At 44.5% G+C, this 21,068-nt stretch overlaps 1 protein-coding gene across 4 annotated transcripts in view; it reads right to left on the reverse strand.

Annotated features, from left to right (window-relative positions):
* cdh13 (cadherin 13, H-cadherin (heart)) overlaps positions 1–21,068 on the reverse strand; it is a 280,640-nt gene that overhangs the window by 66,930 nt on the left and 192,642 nt on the right. For all 4 annotated transcript variants that reach the window (XM_035643270.2, XM_035643269.2, XM_035643267.2 and 1 more), the window contains one exon: positions 2,007–2,147. In XM_035643270.2, coding sequence (XP_035499163.2) covers positions 2,007–2,147 — 141 coding nt within the window. The remainder of the gene's footprint in view (positions 1–2,006; positions 2,148–21,068) is intronic.

Below are 21,068 nucleotides of genomic sequence, written 5' to 3' on the forward strand. Positions count from 1 at the left end.
AACGCAGGAAGATGAATTAGAGGAGGAAGAAGGGAGAACAGGCTCCCTGCTGCTGGCACATCTGAGGAAACCAGGCAGTGGTGGTCCCTTCACGAGTCATGAATAGCCGTCGCTATGTAAAGAGGAGGGACCCCTATATGGGTGTTGTGTTTGCTGAATGATTATTTTTCATTTTCTCTCGGTACATCTCCGTGTTGGACTTTTCGACTCATCTTTTTTTTTTTCATCCTTCCATTTTTTTCGCCGCTTGAGCAAGCTGGAAGAAGAGCCGTTAAAGCTACTAGTAGTGTCCCCAGCGTAAGACAGCTCAAGGTTCTCACGGAGGGGGTGGGTTGAGGCGGGTTCCACGAAAAAGCGCTGGAATATTTGTATGAATAACTCATAGGTCGGGAGCTGCGGCAGCCTCGGCGAGCGGCACGCGCTCCCGCAACGCACGCCGCGACGGGACGGCGGTCGCCCGAGAGGTCGCGGATGATTCATGGGCAGGTTGGGGAGCGGTCAGGGAGAGTGGATGGGGCAGAGGATTTATACCGGGGGGGGGGGGGGAGCTTAGCACCTTCGAACACTTGTTTTTTTAAAAGCTCCATTTCTTCAACGCCCGTTAAACGGATCTCCTCCCAGTGAGAAACGAGAACATTAACTGGGACACGGGACACGGTGCACTCTGCGCGGCGGCCCCGCGATGCCGGGCGCCCCCTGAGCTGTAACATTTCACACATGTGCCGCGCTACTTACAAGCTTCCCCCTGACACCCCAATGCATCATGGGAGCGCTGCAGGGGGAAGGGTTTCGGGGTCGGGGGCGAAGGCGCGACGTGTCTCTAAATCTGACAGCAGCTGTGGGCGTTTCCATTAAAAAGCACACAACTCACTGCTACTACACTGCACCTTGAGGTCTGCTTTCACACCTCCAGAGATGAGAGGGAGGGATACGGGGCGGGGAAAAGAAAACAGCCAGCGTTTGACAAATTCATCGCGGGTTTCGCACAAAGTGGCAATAGTGCAGGTGCCTTTCTTTTGTGTATGCTATTTATTTCGTGCATTTTTGCCAGGCACCAGTTCAGTCGGTCGGTGTTTTTCCACGAACGCCCCAAGGCCCCGCCGACTAAACAAACCGTCACGTGTTCAACTCCCACTCCTCTGCTCACGGATTCCCTTATCTTGCCGCCGCACCCATATCACCCAATGACTCGGTTCAATTTCGATCCTCATTTTTGAATGATGTGTGACATATGTTCTTTCTCACACATGTACACACCCTGTGATCTGTATACTATTTTTTTTCCCCCTGAGCTTTACCATTAAATGGGAAAGGTCAAAGGTCAAACTGAGGTATAGATGTGCCCTTGAGCAGGTGAACGCACGTGCACATGAATTGCTCGGGCAGCGGCTTGTGTGTGAGAGCAACCGAGCGCGTTGGAGGTGATTTGAAAAAAACACAGCGGGAGAATAGAGCACACACATGTGCTTTATTCTCAAATGTAGCAGTTGAGCCATGATTGACAGGTAATTCCACTTATTTCAACACAGATTTTTTTTTCTCGACTTCATCCCTCCTGCATATTACTTGAATACTGGCTTTCACCCCGAAAACTCACAGCCATCATTGCCATATGTCATTGTGCTTGACGTCTTGTTTGCTGTATGCAATTTCATTTTTTACTGATCTGATTCCAACAAAAGCAAAAAAATAATTGCTCGTCATAATGTCAAATTCTCCACCGAGTCGTTCCATATTCTAATTTGACAGATATCGTGTCCTGAAGTCGCGAGTGAAACTAGATATTATGAAGTATCCGCTCTGCTGACGTGTCCTAAATCCTCAAAGCAATACATGACCCTGACCTCTGACCTCCCTGGAGGGGGGGGGGGGAAACAAACACAATTTTCTCCACATAATGTGTGTAGAAGCCTTGTGCGAAGGACAAGGCGATACAAAAAAAGAAAGAAAACACCGATCACAAGAAGTAGAGGGGGGTGGAGAAAAAAAAAAGGGACGTTTCTCACCAGCGGATGTGTGAATTCGGGCGCATGGTCGTTCTTGTCTGTGATGGTGATGGTCGCCGTGGCCGTTCCCGTGAGGCCCACCTCACTTCCTGCCATGTCCTTCGCCACGATCTCCAGCTCGTACGTCGTGGTCGGCAGCGTCTGGAAGACAAAGAGCACACGGCGAAGCGAGATGAAGATGTGAACGCAGAACAGAGGAAGTGGAGGAGAATAGAGAAAAAAGAAATACTGATAAAGCAGCGGGTTTATACTTTTAAGGCAGAAGGCGACCAAGGAGAAGGTGTACTGTCGGAAAAAAATAAAATAATAACACGATGGCAGAACAAGTGCAATCACTTTGGGTCAATTTCAAAACCAAGGTCACAGATGCTTCAACACACACACACACACACACACACACACACACACACACACACACACACACACACACACACACACACACACACACACACACACACACACACACACACACACACACACACACACACACACACACACACACACACACACACACACACACACACACACACACACACACACACAGAGAGAGAAAGTCAGTCAGTTTATCTTTGGCGATTTGCAAAGTCTGTGAATATTGGAACAAGTGTTTGAGAAGCGAACGTCGGGAGCCGCCGTTGTTAGATGAAAGATTAGCTGATCGGAAATAAGCGACTGGAAGTAAAAGCTAACACTTAGCGCCGTGTTCCACATTAATGGAAGACCCCTTTAACAAAGCTGGGAAAAGCTCTAATAACTCTCCGCTGGAGGCTTCAGCCCATTTGGCAGCGGGCGGCTGAAAATAACCATCGCACTGTAAATGTGCGCCCTCGCGCTCACATTGCCGCGTTAAAAGCTCTCAGCACGTCTCCGGGGAAAGGTCAGGAATCCACAGTTTGGAATTTCATAAATGCAAGAACAGACAGGGTGGGAAATAGAGGAAGAAGAAGAGGAAGAAGGAAGAAAAGAAACCCCTGTGTTGCCCCTAAAGCTATGCAGTTTGTGATCAAAGTATAAACATACAGCGCCACGCAAGATTTGCGCTCTTCCATTTTAAAGATTCCCCCAGAGCTCGGTGCCGGATTTTATACGTATCATCCACGATGCTTCGGGGCATCGGAGATCAAGGTGTCTCGCCTGACGGAGAGAAGAGGAGACGGAGACCAACTATTTTTTCGGTGACTTGGAGATTTTCCAAAGTCTCCGAAAATCTCTGCCGTGATTTTAATCTTCACAAATCCTCTCGTTCTCATTTTGTTGATTCAACACTGGAGATAAAGGGACGACTGGAGGGTGGATGGCACCTCAAATGAACCCGTGTTACTCCACGCGTTCAAACACAAATTGAACCTAATGATTCCATGTTTTCGAGGCGAGCCCGGGGAAGACGGATCTGCTCTCCATTACAAAGTAGCTGGAGTGCAACAATTAGGTGCGTGATCCATTCACTGGCCGTGCCAGCGTCTGCAATGTTTACAACAGTCGGAGGAGTATGGCGCGTGCGCGCCGTGAGAGGGGTGGCATTTACAATGATCGCGGCAGCAATAATCCTCCGCTGCCATAACTCATACCTAATAGTAATGTTGGCTCTGGTATATAAATAACAGGAGGTCGGGGCTGGGTAAAGCGAACGTTTATTTACCCCGCCGCAGTGTTTTTCCCTCCCTGCTGGGGGTGTTAACTGTCACATGCTTAATAAACTTCATCCATCTGTCTCGGCGAGAACGCAGCCGGCGCTCTCCCCTGCACTGTGGATTCACCTCGGAGTGCACGCGGAGCTCGCCGCATCGACCTCTGCCGCGGAGCAGAGGGGAGCGAGATGTTACAGGCGCATTCCGACGGTGGGATATGCGCACGCGCGGAGATGAAAGCCTGCAGGCTGCATTTTGAATTAACTATAAATGACCAATTATCCAATCATTCGGAGGCCACGAAGGGAAACGAGCTTTCTATTAGGCCCTTCAGTAAATACACTAACTTTGACACTTGCCCGGCCGATATCCGAACCACGGTTCAAGTCTTTGTTGTACTGCCATTGACATTCGATCCAGTTCGTTTTGGTTTCTCATTGCGATTTAGGGAGCGCACTAAAGAATTGTCTATGACGTATGTACATCCTGCATGTCGTCATCACCAACGTGGGCTCCGTCTACCAATAGTTGACATTTGATTGGTTTGTAGGCGGGCGTTGCGTCCCTGGTCGGTGTGGGAGACAATCAGTGAACCTGTTAATATTGTTGGCACTGTCATATCATCATGGTCTTACTACCAGCATCACCAAGTTGAGGCGCAGTACTCGACACTATGTACTCGACACTATGTACTCGAATGCGCCAATTCTGATGCCAACCCGTTGCAGCCGATTCGGTTCTGCTAGAAATGTCTTTCTGTTAAAGGGGAGTCGTTGTTTTTTTTCTCCACCGGTCGCCAAGTGCTGGCTCATTGTGGAAATTGTTATGTTTTCCGTTATATTGTCGTTGTAGGCGAAGATTTCAATCTGAGAAAAATAGCTATTCAATATTTTGTCTCTCACTTCCCCTCAAGTAACACATTTTTACTTCCTGCTTTTTGAAAATTCTTCTATTCCTTAACGCTCTATCTACTTCCTGCAAGTGGTCCAAAAGTGCAGAAAAATTGTTTTCGCACTGCAAACGGACCAAACTGAGACCACCTCTTTTGGTTGGGTCCATTGGTCTGGACCGTGCTCCGAGAAACCCTTCACACGTGTTATTTTGGTCGGGACTAAACTGAAAAGTCCGAAGGTCCGGACCAAACACGGTCGGAGAGAAAGCATCCAGAAATGCCTATAGGAGGTCATTTATGGGCCTCCTCAGCTGATTCAGTGGTAGTTTTAAGTTGGCAATGATAAAAAGCCCATTTATTATTGCAAATTTTAATATTGCAATTGTTTTGCCTAACACTCACTATGTCTCACTCAACCCACCAGTGTGTTTTCCATCATTTTCGTTGCCATTTTATTGTCAATAATTCTGTTAACTGACAAAGACTCACCCAGTGTCACCTCGTGGTGTCCACAAACACACCCAGTGTGTGTGTGTGTGTGTGTGTGTGTGTGTGTGTGTGTGTGTGTGTGTGTGTGTGCGCGTGTGCGTGTTCTTCATTTGCCTGTTTTCATCATAGATAGCGCTCTAATCAATTTCATCTGAGGCATGCAGGCAAAGGGAGATCAAACGATCAATGATCAGAGACCTGGAGGATCGTTTTAATTATCGCGTCAACTGGAACCGGGACACGCGTTGAAAGACTATTCACTGCAATGACATTGAGGTCAGGAGCCACACAATGTGCCGAGGCCGGGTCAACATCTTGTGCATCAAACTAAAAAAAAGTGCATTGATCAATAGAAGAAATTTCAATGTTAAATAAGTGGGCCCCTTACGTTAGTCACATAAAGTCCAGCACGCCGGGCTACAAGTGTCGCAGCGGCGTAAGGTGAAATAAACCAAAATCAGGAGAATATGGTTTTTTTTTTTTTTATTTACAGGTGGTTATAGAGGAAATTACCAGGCCAGAGAGGCCGTTGCCAACTTCCTGTTGCCGTCATTCAAGCGGCCGCTCCGGGGCAAGGTTGTGGAAAGAGTCAGAGACAGGAAACGGGTGTTTCTATCAACTGTTTGTCGCGCGCAGTGGGGAGGCAGGGGGTGTCCCGCACAACCAGCTCCTGCTCGATGGAGCGCCGCACAGGCAGATGGTGCTCCAGCGAGCGGTGAGTTTATTAAACCCATTCGCGCAAACACACACTCCCACACCTGCATGCAGACGTACACTCTTGCCCTTCAGCTTCAGGGGAGCGGCGGCGGCGGCGGCGGCTCTGGGAGACCTGCAGTCTCGGCAGTGTCTAAACACGTTGCCAGTCGCCGGAGAAGCGTGGCCTCCTCTGGTGACTGACAACGTCTTAATGAGTATTTCCCGAGTCTCGACTCAATTATAAACTCCCCGGCAGTACCTGGCCCGAGAGGAGGCCGTTCACATCCACTGTGTGGGCTGCGGCGTCGCAGCGACGGGGAATTTCTTCCCCTCCAGGTGTCGGAGGACTTCTGCTGGCATGGCGCTGATTGAGTTGCTCCTCTCAGTCCGTCAGCCTCGTCGTGTTCTGGCGCCTCGTTAATTTGTCTGGCGACGCCTGATTAAAACTTTTGCGAGCGGCAAAGCCGTCTCTCAGTGCACGGAGGGAGTTCCTCGCCGGCCACTTCTTACGGTGGGATTTAGACAACGAATCTGCCAGAAATCAATGGAAACAGACGTATCGATGCAGTGTTAGTCTTGTTTTTACAACGCATTCTCATTCAGGGTTTTAGTCATCGGACGTGGAGTTCGAGTTGTTTTTTAAGAACTGCTATCTTGTAACAATATTCCCTCCGGATGCGAACATGCATGCAGATGTTTAGCGTGGTATAACATTTACAAATGTTTTGAGTTCAGCATTTGTTCAATTGTATTGATTGCACAGCTGAGTTTTGCAGGTATGTGGTCATCAACCAAAGTTGAACGTGTTGGTCTAATTAAAAATGCGGCCTGATGATGAAAAGCTGTGGAGTGCCAACTTATAACGGAACATAGGAAATAAAACATACAGATATGGTTGACAATCTTTGACCTAAAAATCATGATACGGAAAAAAAAAACTTAAGGGGAGAATGTCCGCACCCAATTTTCCAGACATTTTCCAAAGTTCACGTCTGAAAACAGCTTCAGATTCATTTTCTGGGAACCACGAGTGTCTCTATAACATTCCAATTGCAAAATCATCCGATACTGGTTGAGACATGTCACTCTGGACCAAATGTGATCTGCGTGTCTCACCATCAGAGAAACTGGTGAGCGTCAGAGTGAACAGACACCACTGTAACCAGATGATGAACACGACTGCTCTCTTGTTCGTTGTCCGGGATAATTGTCTGCGTTGGGCGTGAGCGGGAGAAAAAAAACCGGGAGCCATCTGATGGGAGAATGACATTTCAGAGCGTCACTTTCTGCCTTGAAAGGGATTTTCATCAAAGCCCCTCGAGTACAGGGCTGATCCCTGGCACAAAGCGGAGCGAAAGAGGAGGGCGAGAGAGCGATAGGGACGGCGGGAGGGGGGGGGGGGGCAGGAGAGGGGATATGCGAAGGAAAGGAAGAGAACAGAAAGATGGAGAGAGAGAGAGCGGCATGGCAACTGAGACACCACATTAACTCTCTGAATAGGTGTGATATTATAATCAAATTGGCAGAGGGCTCTTTGTTCTCCTCTGGCCCTTCACTGGTACTCGCTCTCAGCACCGAACCACTGGCTATTGTGCCGGCCGCTTTCAAATGCTTAGAGAAACGATGACAGACACACAAAAAAAAAAAAAAAATTAAAGATCCGACTCCTCGCATATGAAAACTCACTGGTGACAGTCGTTCCATTGAGCGCAGCATTATTTCTCCTCTCGGTTTTTTTTTCTGGTGGGGAGCTCGTTTTTATCTAAAAACGCCAGACGTCTCTTCCTCCTGTGCCTCGGCGTTGAAAAGACTCGAGTCTCATTATGTGACAACTGAACTGGCCTCAAAATATCTACTTCCATGTTATGCTTTTTTCCTTGTTGTTGGCTCTTTTTTTTTTTGTGAGGGGCGGTCATACATGTATTAGAATAGAAAGCCCAGTCATCGGCGTCCCCGTGATGTGCGGGAACCGTTCACACTGAAGCTGCTTTCAGACATGCACTAGAAGTCCGGCAATATTCCTGCACTTTTTTCCGGAGGGGCTGCATTTGAGACCGCAAATGTACGCAAATATTGTTTCAGACATTTTCCGGAACTTTCCCTTCCAGGCCCCCTCGTGAAATCTCAGCAAAATTCACATCTGTGACCTGAAAATCGTATTATTATTGGAATGCTGATTTTAATTGTCCGTGATTTGTAGCTCTTTGTGAAAGCACTTTGTGAAGCTACTTCGGAAAGGTGCTATATGAATAAAATTATTATTATTATTATTATTATTATTATTATTATTATTATTATTATTATTATTATATGTCCTGCCTCCTGCATGCTCTACCCAATTGTCAAACATAAGGTTCCTGACATGTCACTGCTGGTGTGAACACGTCTGACTCAGACAATCTCCTGCCACGTTCTTCATATGTTAAAAGGCATGTCTGGAAAAAAAAAAGAAGATATATGTATATATCTAGAATATTTATGAAGCTTTAGGACTCGGTCAGCATCACTTAGCAGAGACAGCTGCAAACAAGACACAGCTTCTTCAGCCATATGGGCTCTGTGAAGACGCTTTGGGCCAAATGCTATTGTCAGTATATTATCACGCTTACAATTCCGATGCTTAACAGGTGTAATGTTAAACAGGTTAAAAAAAAAACATTAGTTTACCATGTCAATATGCTCACATTTGCTAATTTTGCGCGGTTTAATCTGGACCAAAGTGGTTGACTGACATCCCAAACACCTTGATTGGTATTGCACATGGGACGAATAATACATAAGCTATACTCCTCCTCCCCCCCCCCCCGCGTCTTTAGTGTGAAAGTAAATCATAAACATACCATGTCATTTTTCCAAAGCGTTCACACAACTCTGATTGGATCAAATTGCCAGACGCGGCTCATCAAACGGTGGCCTGCTGTCCGCAGCTGCCTTGCGTTGAGAGAAACCCGGCGAGCGGCGGACCATGGATCAGCTGGAGTTCAAGTGTGGAGTGTGTGTGTGTGTGTGTGTGTGTGTGTGCGTGTGTGTGTGTGAGTTGCTGGCGACACATTTATGCTTAATTTAGCAATGCATAGGTGTTCATTCCTTTTTACCAATAATTACATTCACACTCTCGCTCAAACATTTCAGCTCCACTCCACCTCGCAGGTCGCTAGCTGCCCCCTGCTGCTCCACCTCTGTGGACACACGATTAATCACTTTGATCACAGTTAATCACAGTGGGACGGCGGACACGCGAGGCCCTTATCTGGGCCACTGCGACCCACGCAAGTGATCTGTTTCTTTTCATCAGCCTCTGAAGCATGGTGAGCAACCACCCAGAGGACAGAGCAAGAGAGAGACAGGGGGGTGGCAGTGAGAGGGTGACACATTGATACTGAGCTTTCTTTAAGAATATCTCTATATCTATATATATATTTATATATATAGATATATATATATATATATATATACTTTTTACTCGCATTCGAGTAGAATTTTCAGACGCTTCCAGAAACCGGAAATGGAATCAGCGGTGCGCCACCATAAAGTGTCCCCTGTCTGTTGCTCGGTTGGTTGCGGTTTGCGACTTTACCACCAGATACTGGGGCTTTAATGTAATCAACCAATTTATTCATTTATTCTCTAAAATGTAACATGGCAAATTAATGAGAGGGCAATAATTATCTTGAAGTCTTACATGTGCAGAACAGGAGCATGATGAGCAAGTCAACTGTGAAATGCCTAGACATAAATAAATAAAAATTCTCTGTGTGGGGAGAACTGTTTTATTTGTGCAAATCAACACACCTATATTCTTGGAGGTTTTTCAAATTTCCATGTGGGTGTTGCAAGATCTTTTAACATCTTTTCACTTCTAATCTGTTTAGAGATGGGGGGGGGGGGGGGGGTGCAAATAACTGAAGGCACGTCCTTCCACACTAACCACGTCTTTACTGACTATTATGCAGCATTTTTACTTTGAGGTTAATATAGAATAATATGTCAATGAATTATTAAATTCCACAAGCGTATATATGGGGGGCAAAACTTTACGCCTCTGTTTAGCATGCAGACTTTATGACTGCATCGTCTACTGCACAGGGTTCACTTGACATCTCATAAGGAAGAAATTCACATGGAGTTATCTTGACTTCAGTCTCCATCGCTTAAAACCAACCCCGGTGAATACAAATGAGAGCGCAGTTAATCGACCAGAAGAGTGGGCCTGGCAGTGTGTAAAGCACAGAGCAGATGCAAAAAATATATATATTCATATTACCGGGGAGGCACGGAGAGAACTTTAAAATACCAAATTAGAATTTAATATTTTATTCTGAGAATCTCTTAGAGATACTAACATCTTGACTGTAAAACAATAACGGCTCTCTCTCTCTACTTCTTTTTATTTTTCTTTGGCCTCATGTTAAACAAAAAAAACATAACATAACAGGCAATCGGTGATTAAACATTGGTATGATTCATACCAAATTACTTCTGTTTGGGTCGTGCACAGTTTAATGGATATAAGAGATGGATGCATCACAATTAAATATCAGCTGTAAAATGAAATTTGAAATATACATTTCCTTTGGGGTAATGCAACCTGTAACACTATTATATCTACTAACCCATTTAAATATATGAATATGTACGGATGTGGCCGAGTAACTCACTGATCAATTATTCTGCCGGAATTTTTATTATTTATGATACCATCATTTAAAAACAGAAAAATTCTCACTTCCTGTATATGTGAGTTATTTCAAAGTCATCTCCAAAGATTAACACGAATCGCCAAACAGTGACTTAAAAAAAAAAGTACTACAGAATATTACGTTTTCCATAAAATAATTACTGCGTCACAGATTATATATGTAAACGGGCCGAGGTCCAGAACGTGTTAAACTTTGACAGGGAGTGCAATTTGTAATATTCTTTCAGGGAATCCGGCCCGAGGCTTAGAGACACAAGTTAATCACCTTAAATGCCTTTTCAAATTTTGTCGAGCAGAGTTGTAAAACTAACAGCTACAAATCTTTGCGGCGCCTCGTCTCTTGTGGCCCCTGATGTTGAGCTCGGACTAGTTTAGACCAAAGCTTTTGTCCACTGTCATGTTGGCTTTCAGGAGAAGACGAGGACAGCCTCAGTGTGAAAAATAGGATCGTATTTTTTTGGGGCACAGATACAATTTGATTGATGACCGTGCTCTTGGGCGATTTCACCGATCGGTTTCACATCCTGCTCTATAGGAAACCCTCTATCCTGTCCTGTTGACTTTACGTGCCCTGTAGGGCTGCAACTAACAATTCCTTTCATAATCGGTTCTTGCCTCGATTAATCGATTAGTTGTTTTGTCCAAAAAATGTCATAAAATTGGTGAAAAGTGTCTATCGTGTTTCCCAAAACTCCAACATGGTGTTTTGTTTTGTCCACAGACCAAAGATATATAGTTTACTGTCACAGAGGAGCAAAGAAACCATAATATATTCACATTTAAGAAGCTAAAATCAGAGAATTCTGACTCTTTTTTTTTCATACAAACTACTTGAACCGTTTAATCCATTATCAAAATAGTTGGCGATTAATTGAGTAATCGATTACTTATCGATTAATCGATTAACTGTTGCAGCTGTAGTGTCCTGCCCACCTCGGCCTGCTTGGTCCACCTTCTTGGTCCCTTGCGAAAAGCAGCTTTGCTCCCTCGGCCATCTTTCTTTTTGTTTTTAAACAAAAAACTCCAGTCGGGAAAAACAACATTGCGGCCAGCGAAGTCTTTCCATAGGCAAAACCAGACTACCTGACTGCCGGCCTTAGCCTGCTGTTGTTGTTTTGTCCTCCTCCACAGAAAGTGGAGACACTTCTCGCTCCACTACACTTTGGCTCGGGCTTCTTCGGCTGCACTCTGAAAACTTAACATAGCTGTGTTTGGAGTGTCTGCCGCATAATTCAGAACTCGGTGGTTATCCATTACCGTGCGTCTATGGAGATCAGAGGGGAGACACAAAAAAGAAAATGAGGCTTTCTCAAGTTTAGCTCCCTCCCTCTCTCTCTCTCTCTCTCTCTCTCTCTCTCTCCAAAGCTCCTCTTTTCAGAATGACCTCCTTGAGCACACGTGGGTGGGAAGCCTGCAAACACAACATGCACTGCTCTTTTTTTCCCTTTTTTGTTTGCAAGTAGTTTGAAAATAACACCTCAGGTGATTTTTGCTTGTTTGTGTTCGGGGATGTAAAAAAATAAATAAATAAATAAATAAAAAAATAGTTGTTGGAAGAATCAAATCTAATTCAAATTATTCTAGCAAATGTTTGCTGAAAGAAATGAAATCGTATTGTAAATGTTATTTGATTAAATCAGAGCCTAGTTTGCAACGTGTCCCTCCACCTACAGGAGTTAATCTAAACTTCATATGGCCGTGACGCACATTATCACTCTCAAAATAACAAAGAAATTAAATGGGGGCCGTTGAGGTCGAATTTACATCACAGCAACAAGAGGTCTATTCTTGAAAGTATGGACTCCATAAGTGCGAAGTGTCAGGCGACCGTGAGTAGTTCAAAATGAGTAGTTCAAATGATTCGGCTGAGGAGGAACTCCACAGAAACAGAGAGCAATTGAACATGCATTCAAGTGAAACAAGTCCCAATTTTCCCCCACGGCTGATGCTCAAAGGACTGTCAAGTGGGCACTGTGGTTCTATGTTTATATCTTTCTTTTCTTTTCCACCATCCTCTGATTTCATCTCTCCCCCCTCCTTTGCGCACGCTCTTTTAACCTATAAGCTTTTGTGACGACAGTTAAAAGTACTGTGATTATGCTCTTTCTTTCTTGTCTTTGCTATACTCTCTTTTATTCTCGTAGATATACGGTATATATATATATACGCTGCCGGATTCCATTTTGCCTCGAGAGCAGCACAGAGCGCTCAAGGCATGTATTGAGCCAAGCTGATTCAGTTACAGAAATACCACACTGTAAATTCCTCATTGTAAAGACCAAGACTTGAAACTGCTCACCTACATGTGATTTTTGAATAAACTGAGAAAGAAAATGGCATAATAAACTTCAGAAAGCGTTTGCTTCAACTAAACTAAGTTTCTTGTTGTCTCAATACAAAACCAATGGTGGCGAAACCAGCAGCTTTGCAGGGCTTTTTTTTGACTACATGTAAAACCAATTTTCCTGTTCTATGAGAACATTTATTCCATCAAATATAATATATATGACTTTTTTTTAATCAATTATTTCGGACAGAAACAGTGTTTGGCCTAGGACATAGGATGGACCATCCACTGACCTGAAGGTCAGTTGTTCAATCCCCATCGAATTGTAGTGAGACAGTTGCCTGGAATTGTTTGAGTTTCCTTTTTGCAGTGCTCTAGATTTTGAAACTACACGTGTTCACTGCCGACAACATCCAAGCCATTGAAACAAAGCTGGGATACGAACTATAGGATTTGACAGATGTTAACTGAGCCAAGTCTGGAAAACGATGGCATGCACTGTGTAAATCCCAAATACAGGACACGTCTCTGGGCAGGTACGAGTTGATCCCATTAGTACCCCTGCTACACACGTACAGTAAATGCCCCGCGATGGGCTGCCAACCTGTCCATATATTCCCGGCTTGTGCCAAATGTACACTGGGATGATTTCCAGAGCGCCTCGAGTACCTGACAAGGACAAAGCGGGTACAGAGAATGTGGATGCATGGATGGATTTGGGAATTTACACTGCGATGCACTGGAGGAATCGTTCAGAGCCATATGACCATAAACACATGGCATAAGCCAGGTATTTTTACTCTAACCCTATTTGCAACACATCCTCCAAATAAAGAGCAAACATGTTGATTAAACCTGTTCGAAGGTGCGACAGTGTTTTGGTCATGGTTTGATTTAAGCACGAATACGACTTTGTTAGGTTTAATCATCCAGTGTGTAGGAATAAGTTGTCTCTATCCGTAGACATGGCATAAAATATTCGTCATTATGTCTTCATTACTGAAACTAAGAATTGTTGTGTTTTCGATAACTTAGAATGAGTCCTTCATATCTACGTAGCGTCGGGAATGGGTCCTCATGGAGTCCGTCATGATGCCATGTTGGTAGTAGCCCTGAACGGACAAACTTAGCACCAGCTCTAGAGAGGGTCTCTCATGTTTTTTTATGGTCCCTTATGTCCACCATAGCTTCTTCTACACGCTTACAGAAGGACGGCGAGGTGAGGGATGTCCAGTTGATTTTGCAATAGGCACCTCTCGGGTTTCTTTGCGGCTTTTAGGGTTGGCAGGAGTTGGGAAACAGTGACCTTGCATTGCTCTGTACCAATCAGAATTTGGCAACATTTCAATGGTAATACGACAGTTGTGGGATTCTTCTTGCAATGCAAAAATGTATTTTCAGTGGGCTCAAGTTCTGACTGTTTTGTCAGCGAGTCACAACGGAAACAAAGTTCTAACCTTGAGCTGTTATTTCACTCACAAAACATCCACTTCAGTTCTAATTTGCTCACTTATGACTCATATTGCGCCGTTTGCTACAGCCCATGAAATTGAAAATGTGACGGTTCTCATTCTTTTTTTTTTTCTTTCTCTGGACTGCAGCGCCGACCGAATGTGCTGTGTTTATCTCATAACTCTCTGCAAACAACAGGAGTCGTAACTCAGGCGTTTGTGAGATCTATTGTAACAGACGCATCTCGCACTAAAAAAACTTCAACAACAAAAATGTTACATTACTGCCTGACTGCTTTACACAGATTCATTATCTAGAGCTCTCTCACTGTTTGTTACAGATAAGCTGCTACCGGGGTGTATTTTTCCATGGACTGTAGTGAAATACAGGAAGTTCAATTCCGTTTGGTCGACTACAGGTGTAATCAAACTGCACTGGACTCACCTGGAACTGTCACGGGTTACATGTCGACTAATGTGCTTCCACACACGTCACAGCGAAACCACAGAATTACACAGAATCTCATTAAATTACGGCTGCAACTAACGATTATTTTTCATAACCGATCAATCTGTCGATTAGTTGTTTGGTCCATAAAATTGTGAAAAATGCCGATCGTGTTTCCCAAAACCTCGACACGATGTTTTGATTTGTTCACTCACCAAAGATGTTCAGTTTACAGTCACAGAGGAGCAAAGAAACCAGAAAATATTCACATTTAAGAAGCTGAAATCAGAGAACTTTTTACCCATAAAAACTACTTGAACCGATTAATCAATTATCAAAATAGTTGGCGATTAATTTAATAGTGGATTACTAATCGATTAACTGTTGCAGCTCTACATTAAATTATCATCCCGTAATGTTAATGTCACTTTCTGGTGTCTCTGCTGGTGTTGTTTTCTCTCTTAGTCGAGGAGATAAACGTCCCTCTTGAGCACATGGAGAGCAACAAAAAAGCACATACTGGACATGCTGTTAATTGTTTTTTTGTTTTTTTTGCAGTGATGTTCACAGTTTCCTGTGGGGTCTCGGCCCCGTTCAAAACAACTGGCAACCCGGGCGCAACGTGTGCTGACCTGACACGGGACTAGATTAAATACAATTTTTACTGACTATAATAAAACGCGTGAGGCTGAAAGAAACAGGGCTGATTTTAGTTTGATGTGACTGTGATGCGAAAACCCAGTGACACGACCACCTCTCTCCTCCACCCCCCCCCCCACACACACGTTTACAGTGCACATATTGATGGAGGGGAGGGGGGGACGGACTTTCATGGCAGTGTTGACCATATTTATACCACCTCATCAGGCCAATTAGTTGCGGGATGATAAGCGGCTGCAGCACCGCAGCACCCCCCCCCCCCCGGCTCTCTCTCTGATGAGCCGGGGGCTAATTGGGGTCAAGGTTGTGTTTAAGGCGGGAGCAGCGAGCGCAGGCTGGGGCTAATCTAATCAGGTGCACCATCAGACCACAGTTTAATCGCCGTCGTTTAGCGAGCAGTTAGATGTATATTGGGGCCCCATTACCACGTAGCCCCACACTCAAAGCGGAACATACATTTTGCGAGTGCGGGTGCGCAGGAGTGCACGGGTGTCATGTTGTGTGCGTGTGTGTGTGTGTGTGTGTGTGAGTGTGTGAGTGTTTGAGTTAAGTGCAATCATCGTCCTGCGCCTGCCACCATCAGAGCTATCAAAGGCCCATCTGGGAAGCATGTGCGCATGTGTGTGTGTGTGTGTGTGTGTGTGTGTGTGTGCGCGTGTGTGTATTTCTGTCAGTGAAGGGCCCAGGTGTTCCTGTTAAGGTGTTAATTAGATTAGCGCAGATCAAACGTGGGGGGGGTGGTGGCATTCGCTGGGGAGCAGAGGTGGCGGGGGCCATCCCGCCGGGGCGCCGCTTCCAAATGCTGCTCGTCATCCACCAATTAGGGTAAATTAATCGGAATCACTGGCCTCGTTTGATTGGTCCCCCTGAACCGAGTGGCGGACCCGATAATGGGAGCAATGCGGATTTCAAAAGAAAGAGCGGAGGGGCTGTGACACGGTAAGAGACTTCAAACTAGTCAGAGGTTTGAACTGCCATGAAGGTGTTTGTGTAGTTGGATTAGTCCGCATCTACCCAGCTCTATGTGAGCTACAGTATGTGAGTAATACTATCTCGCATCATTCGCTCTACCTGGTATAAAAACACGTCATAATTAAGAAATGCGGAAAAAAACCACATGTTACAAGACAAAAGGATGAGGAGACTACGGCACTTCGACAAAGTCTCAATGTTTGTAAGGAGAAAGATGTTGAAGACATACATCCCCTTAACATTCTTCACAGAGCACTCCGATATCTAAGAAGCCGTCTCCTATGAAATGCACTGTCTGTGGTTCGCCAGCGGTCTGCCAGACTCGCGACTGTCCCGGCCGCGGCCTTATCAGTGACAGACCCATAGACGCTGTCTCGCTCAGGCAAGCGGCTTCTTGCGCTGTGACGACGCCCCACCAGACGGAAGACTACACTACAGCTGAGGCCAATAGCAAGTTTTGAAGGTTGAATCGCACCATCGTTTTGTCATCTTCACTCTTCGTGGCTGTCACCTTAGCTTTAAAATTGCGTCGAATGAAAAAAAAAAATGGAGGTCGCAGAAACAATAATTATCTCAACTGAAGAGCTCGACCAATTGTGTTATTGTTCAAATTTGTTAAACAGAATTCATCCCTGTGTTTTTACTGGTGCTGAGTATATATTTTTATATACAGTATATACACTTCTCTGTCGCACAGAACAGATACACATCTAAGTTTACAAATATTTCCACATTTGACGACTAAGCTTCTTAAATTCCGAGTTTACATTTTTCGGATTTCTCTTACTGTGGCCCTATCTTCACCGACGTTCAAGTCTTTCTCTTCATTGTGAACGTGTTAAATGCATCTATAGTGTTCGACCAGGTGCTGCATTTCCACTATAATCAGACGTACGACAGTATAAGCCATTCGTGATTTTTAATAGCAACACTTTAGGGACACACATTACGGGCCTTTGCTCAGACATCTGAAACACACGCTGCCACGAATTTGCAGAGTTTGTGAGCATCTCTCTGTGGCGTTCCTCACTCTCAATGTCTCAGCAGAGATTTTGTTTCCAAATCGTGAAAGCACTGGCATGGGGGTGAGTTCAAACTGCCAGAAATCTCAGCACGTGGCCAACAAAACCTAACGAACCTGAGCCTGCGTATGTAACATCATTCTGCGCCGAGAGACGGCATAATGTTTAATCCATGTAGAAAAGACATAGTGGTTGTTACGCTCTTCCTCTAAATGCCTCCCGAACCGCCGCGGAAATAATGCATATTGCATCGGAGCCAATTTTTATTTGTCCTCTCATCACAAAAGAGGGTCGCTTCTAATGTGCAGCGAAGCATCCAGGGAGCGCGCTATTTGTTTGCCTTTGTCTCCCGCTTTGCCACCGAGGTGCTCTTTCATTAGGGAGGAGGGAATACGGCAGCAGGACCACATGCCGAGAGCTTAAGTCTGACTGTCGATCCAAGTCGGTTTCGCCGCATCCCACAGAGGAGGTTGTTTTTCTTTTAGTGCCAATAAGAAAAGGAAAATGCTGCAATGCATAAAAACAGCCACAAATAAAGCACAGAAAAAAGAGGGGAGAGTGTAAATGTGCATCATCTAACACATCGTGTATGAATAGTACACAAATACATACTAATACTAGTATTGATTTCATCACTTTTTGATGAATTCCTGGTTGATTTTAACTTTGGATTACTGACTATCAAAGCCTCTGATCATTAACTCCCTATCCTCCTATTCTCTGTTGCCTTTTGTCGTCCCTCCACACCTCCTCCTCCTCTGCGTATTGAGTCACCCCTCCTTCCGATAACGCCTTAGATACTAGATAATATTTCAATCCATACGCTTAATGACGATATCTTCCATCTTCAGTGATACTAAGTTCAAGTTCAAGTGTCTGTCTGCTAAAGTAGTACAGTAGGTAGTAGCCATAGTTGTACAAGTAAAAAAGTTATAAAGTAAATTAATAAAAATACCCCAAATTATAATGACTTCAGTATATTTTCATATTCAACCTGCGCCGCTAAATGAATTGATCCCTGCAATTCTTTCCCCAAACCCTTCCATGAAATCTGTCAATTTCTCCAAGATCACTACGAAACACTTCACCTAATTCTGTTATTCTGTTATAACTGTTATCTCTCGTGGGAGTTCAGTGTTGTGGCAGTGGCACTATGGGGGGACCAACGGATTGATCCGTCTCCGGCTCCCCGCCGAAACAGGGACAGCTTTGCTTATAATTGCTGGAAAATGTCACCGCAGTTGATTACCAGTGATTTGTACTACTGCAAAGGGAATCTGAATAAAAAAAGTGGAGTTGATGAGTGCATATTTAATGAGGCTCATGCATACTAATGCAGGCATCTCATTCCGCTCAATTTCCTCACATAAACACATGCAAATTCTTTTGGTACAAGTCGGCGGGAACATGAGAAGTCATCCACATGAATGAAATACGGAGATATGAGCCGTCATTATCTCAGCTAAGTGGTCAATGTGGAATTATTTTGGTTTACTACTTCCAACTGTCAAACATATCCACAACACATTGTGTATTCCTGACAGAGAACTGTGCCAGGGGGACAAATCAGACACGTTTATACAATATGATGTAGTTGAATTTAAAATGTGTTGCTAAGAAATCCTGAAGATTCAAATGGGAGTACAACAAGATCATGAGTGAAAAGTTATTCCCTCCCAGAATGTGTTCCATCTTCATCTACTCTGATTTAGTAAAATATATACTGATGTTTACAACTCTGTTGAAACCTCACATGTTACCTTTGAATAGATACCATGATTATTCATATGGACCTTTGTAGTTGCAGATAAAGACTCTTTTCCATTTTTGGACATGACATTTTCAGTAAGAGGTAAAGACACTATCATTTTATAGCAGTGGTTTGGTTTCTTTGATAAATACCAATACATACAAAACAGATACAGACACATTTCCATATTTTATAAATGCCTGAAGCCACAAAATGAGTAAGACTGTAGTAAACCCTTAAAATCCTAGGTTCTTTTTTTTTATTCTGGGAAGAGAGATTGCCAAAGTCTACTCGCCACTTTGCTCCGCAGTCATTACACTTCCTGCTAATAACACAAGTACACGGCGAGTAAATTACTGGGTTGCAAAATCTCGAAAGAAAGTGTAAACACGGAGCTCAATTTGCATGCTAGTGTTTGCAGCAGTGTCTTCGCCGGCGCAGCTGTACGGGGGACCAGGACCCCCAGAGTGAGAGTCTAATGAAACAGCGACTTTCTTTGAGAAACGTTGGGACACATTCCTGGCTGGCCCACAAAGTGAAGGGCACACAACGACACCTTCTAGAGCCACATGAATTACTGTCGTCGTGGCAAACATATGGGCTTACGATTCTGCTCGTGCGATACGTCGGTAACGCACACATGCGCACACGCAGACGTAACCAGGTAGGACAGTAATCAATGGTTATGGCGCCTGCTGTGGCTTCGGGTTGAAAGCGGTGTTGGACACACGCACTCTACGCGGTAATTTGATGTTCGGAGCGGAGGTCGGTGGCTCATTTCCTTGATGGTCGTCCCCTTCGAGCACGACGTCGACAACAAGCTGTTGAACTGCCATGTTTTATTTTCACGTGCACCTGTTTGGATTCACCATTATGTAAATGGCGCCAACTCTGAGGGTCCATCAGCATCTGCTGGGTGCCAGGCGTGGAATACAGATGCAGGCAGATAGGCACTCAGGGAGGCTTCTCACGTCCGCCCGAGGAGCAGCACAACAACTCGGCCGCAAACCCCCGACACTCCCATTCTTCAGCCACATTGATTCTCACCAACCACCGGCAATCGGACTCATCAATATTCAGAATCACACCGACTTAAAATAGCTCCAGCGTCTGGATTTCAACCCTACGCGTATGTGAGCGCTGTGATCATGATCACGAATGAAGAGGAGGGGGAGTCAAGGCTGTACTGTTTCTAACTGATTTCAGGTTTTTAGATTTTGCTGTCATCATTAATTGTAATTAATCTGCATGTTTGTTAAACTAGGTAGAATGTATCCAATCATCTCTAACTTTGAATCTAGCATATCTAGCAAATGGAAACCTACTGTAGCTTTCCTTTTGATCAGTGAGTACTAGAAAAGCTAGGGCTCGAATGGCAGCCAGTTGTATTGGATGTCAATTGTAGGAGTATAACCGACCACATCCAGTTTGTATATGATCTTATATGATATCATTCCCATGACGAACAAATTATGATTTGCATTGGAAGGATCCGTTCGGAGAAAAGGTTGCAGTGCAGACACGGAGGTCAAGCCCCTGTAATAGGTTAGTCTATAAAAACATAGAAGAAGAAAGCTTTCATTTTCCAGAAGCCAGTGGAGGCAGCATAACGCGCCAGAGGTTAATAGGTCGGTTTTGTAATTTTGTTTCTTTGCAAATGCGTCGAAGAAATAAAGACACTGTCAGAACGTGAATGAGGAAGAACGAAAGGATGTTTTGCTGTTTTGCTACTTTTTCATCTTCACCGTTTTATATTAGGCTGGTGGAAAAAAAAAATACCTGAAACCTTTAAGGTGGAATATTTCCTTCTGTATTACTTAATATTGTGGATCAATACACCTTTAATGTCAATATTACAATTACATTTGCCGACGACACACCCCTCTGCAGACTTATCCGTCGAAGGCAGCAGCCCCTAATTGCGCAGGATAGTCGCACTTGTTCAAGGATCAGAGACTGTGTCGTGTGGGGTGAACCCAATTGATCGTACTCTTTCTGTTGTAATTAGCAGCTTTTTCAACGAGTACTCTGTATATCCACATTCTACCCTCTTTTTCTCTAGTTTTTT

This window comes from Scophthalmus maximus, chromosome 7 (assembly GCF_022379125.1).
Source record: "Scophthalmus maximus strain ysfricsl-2021 chromosome 7, ASM2237912v1, whole genome shotgun sequence".
Lineage (NCBI taxonomy): Eukaryota > Metazoa > Chordata > Actinopteri > Pleuronectiformes > Scophthalmidae > Scophthalmus > Scophthalmus maximus.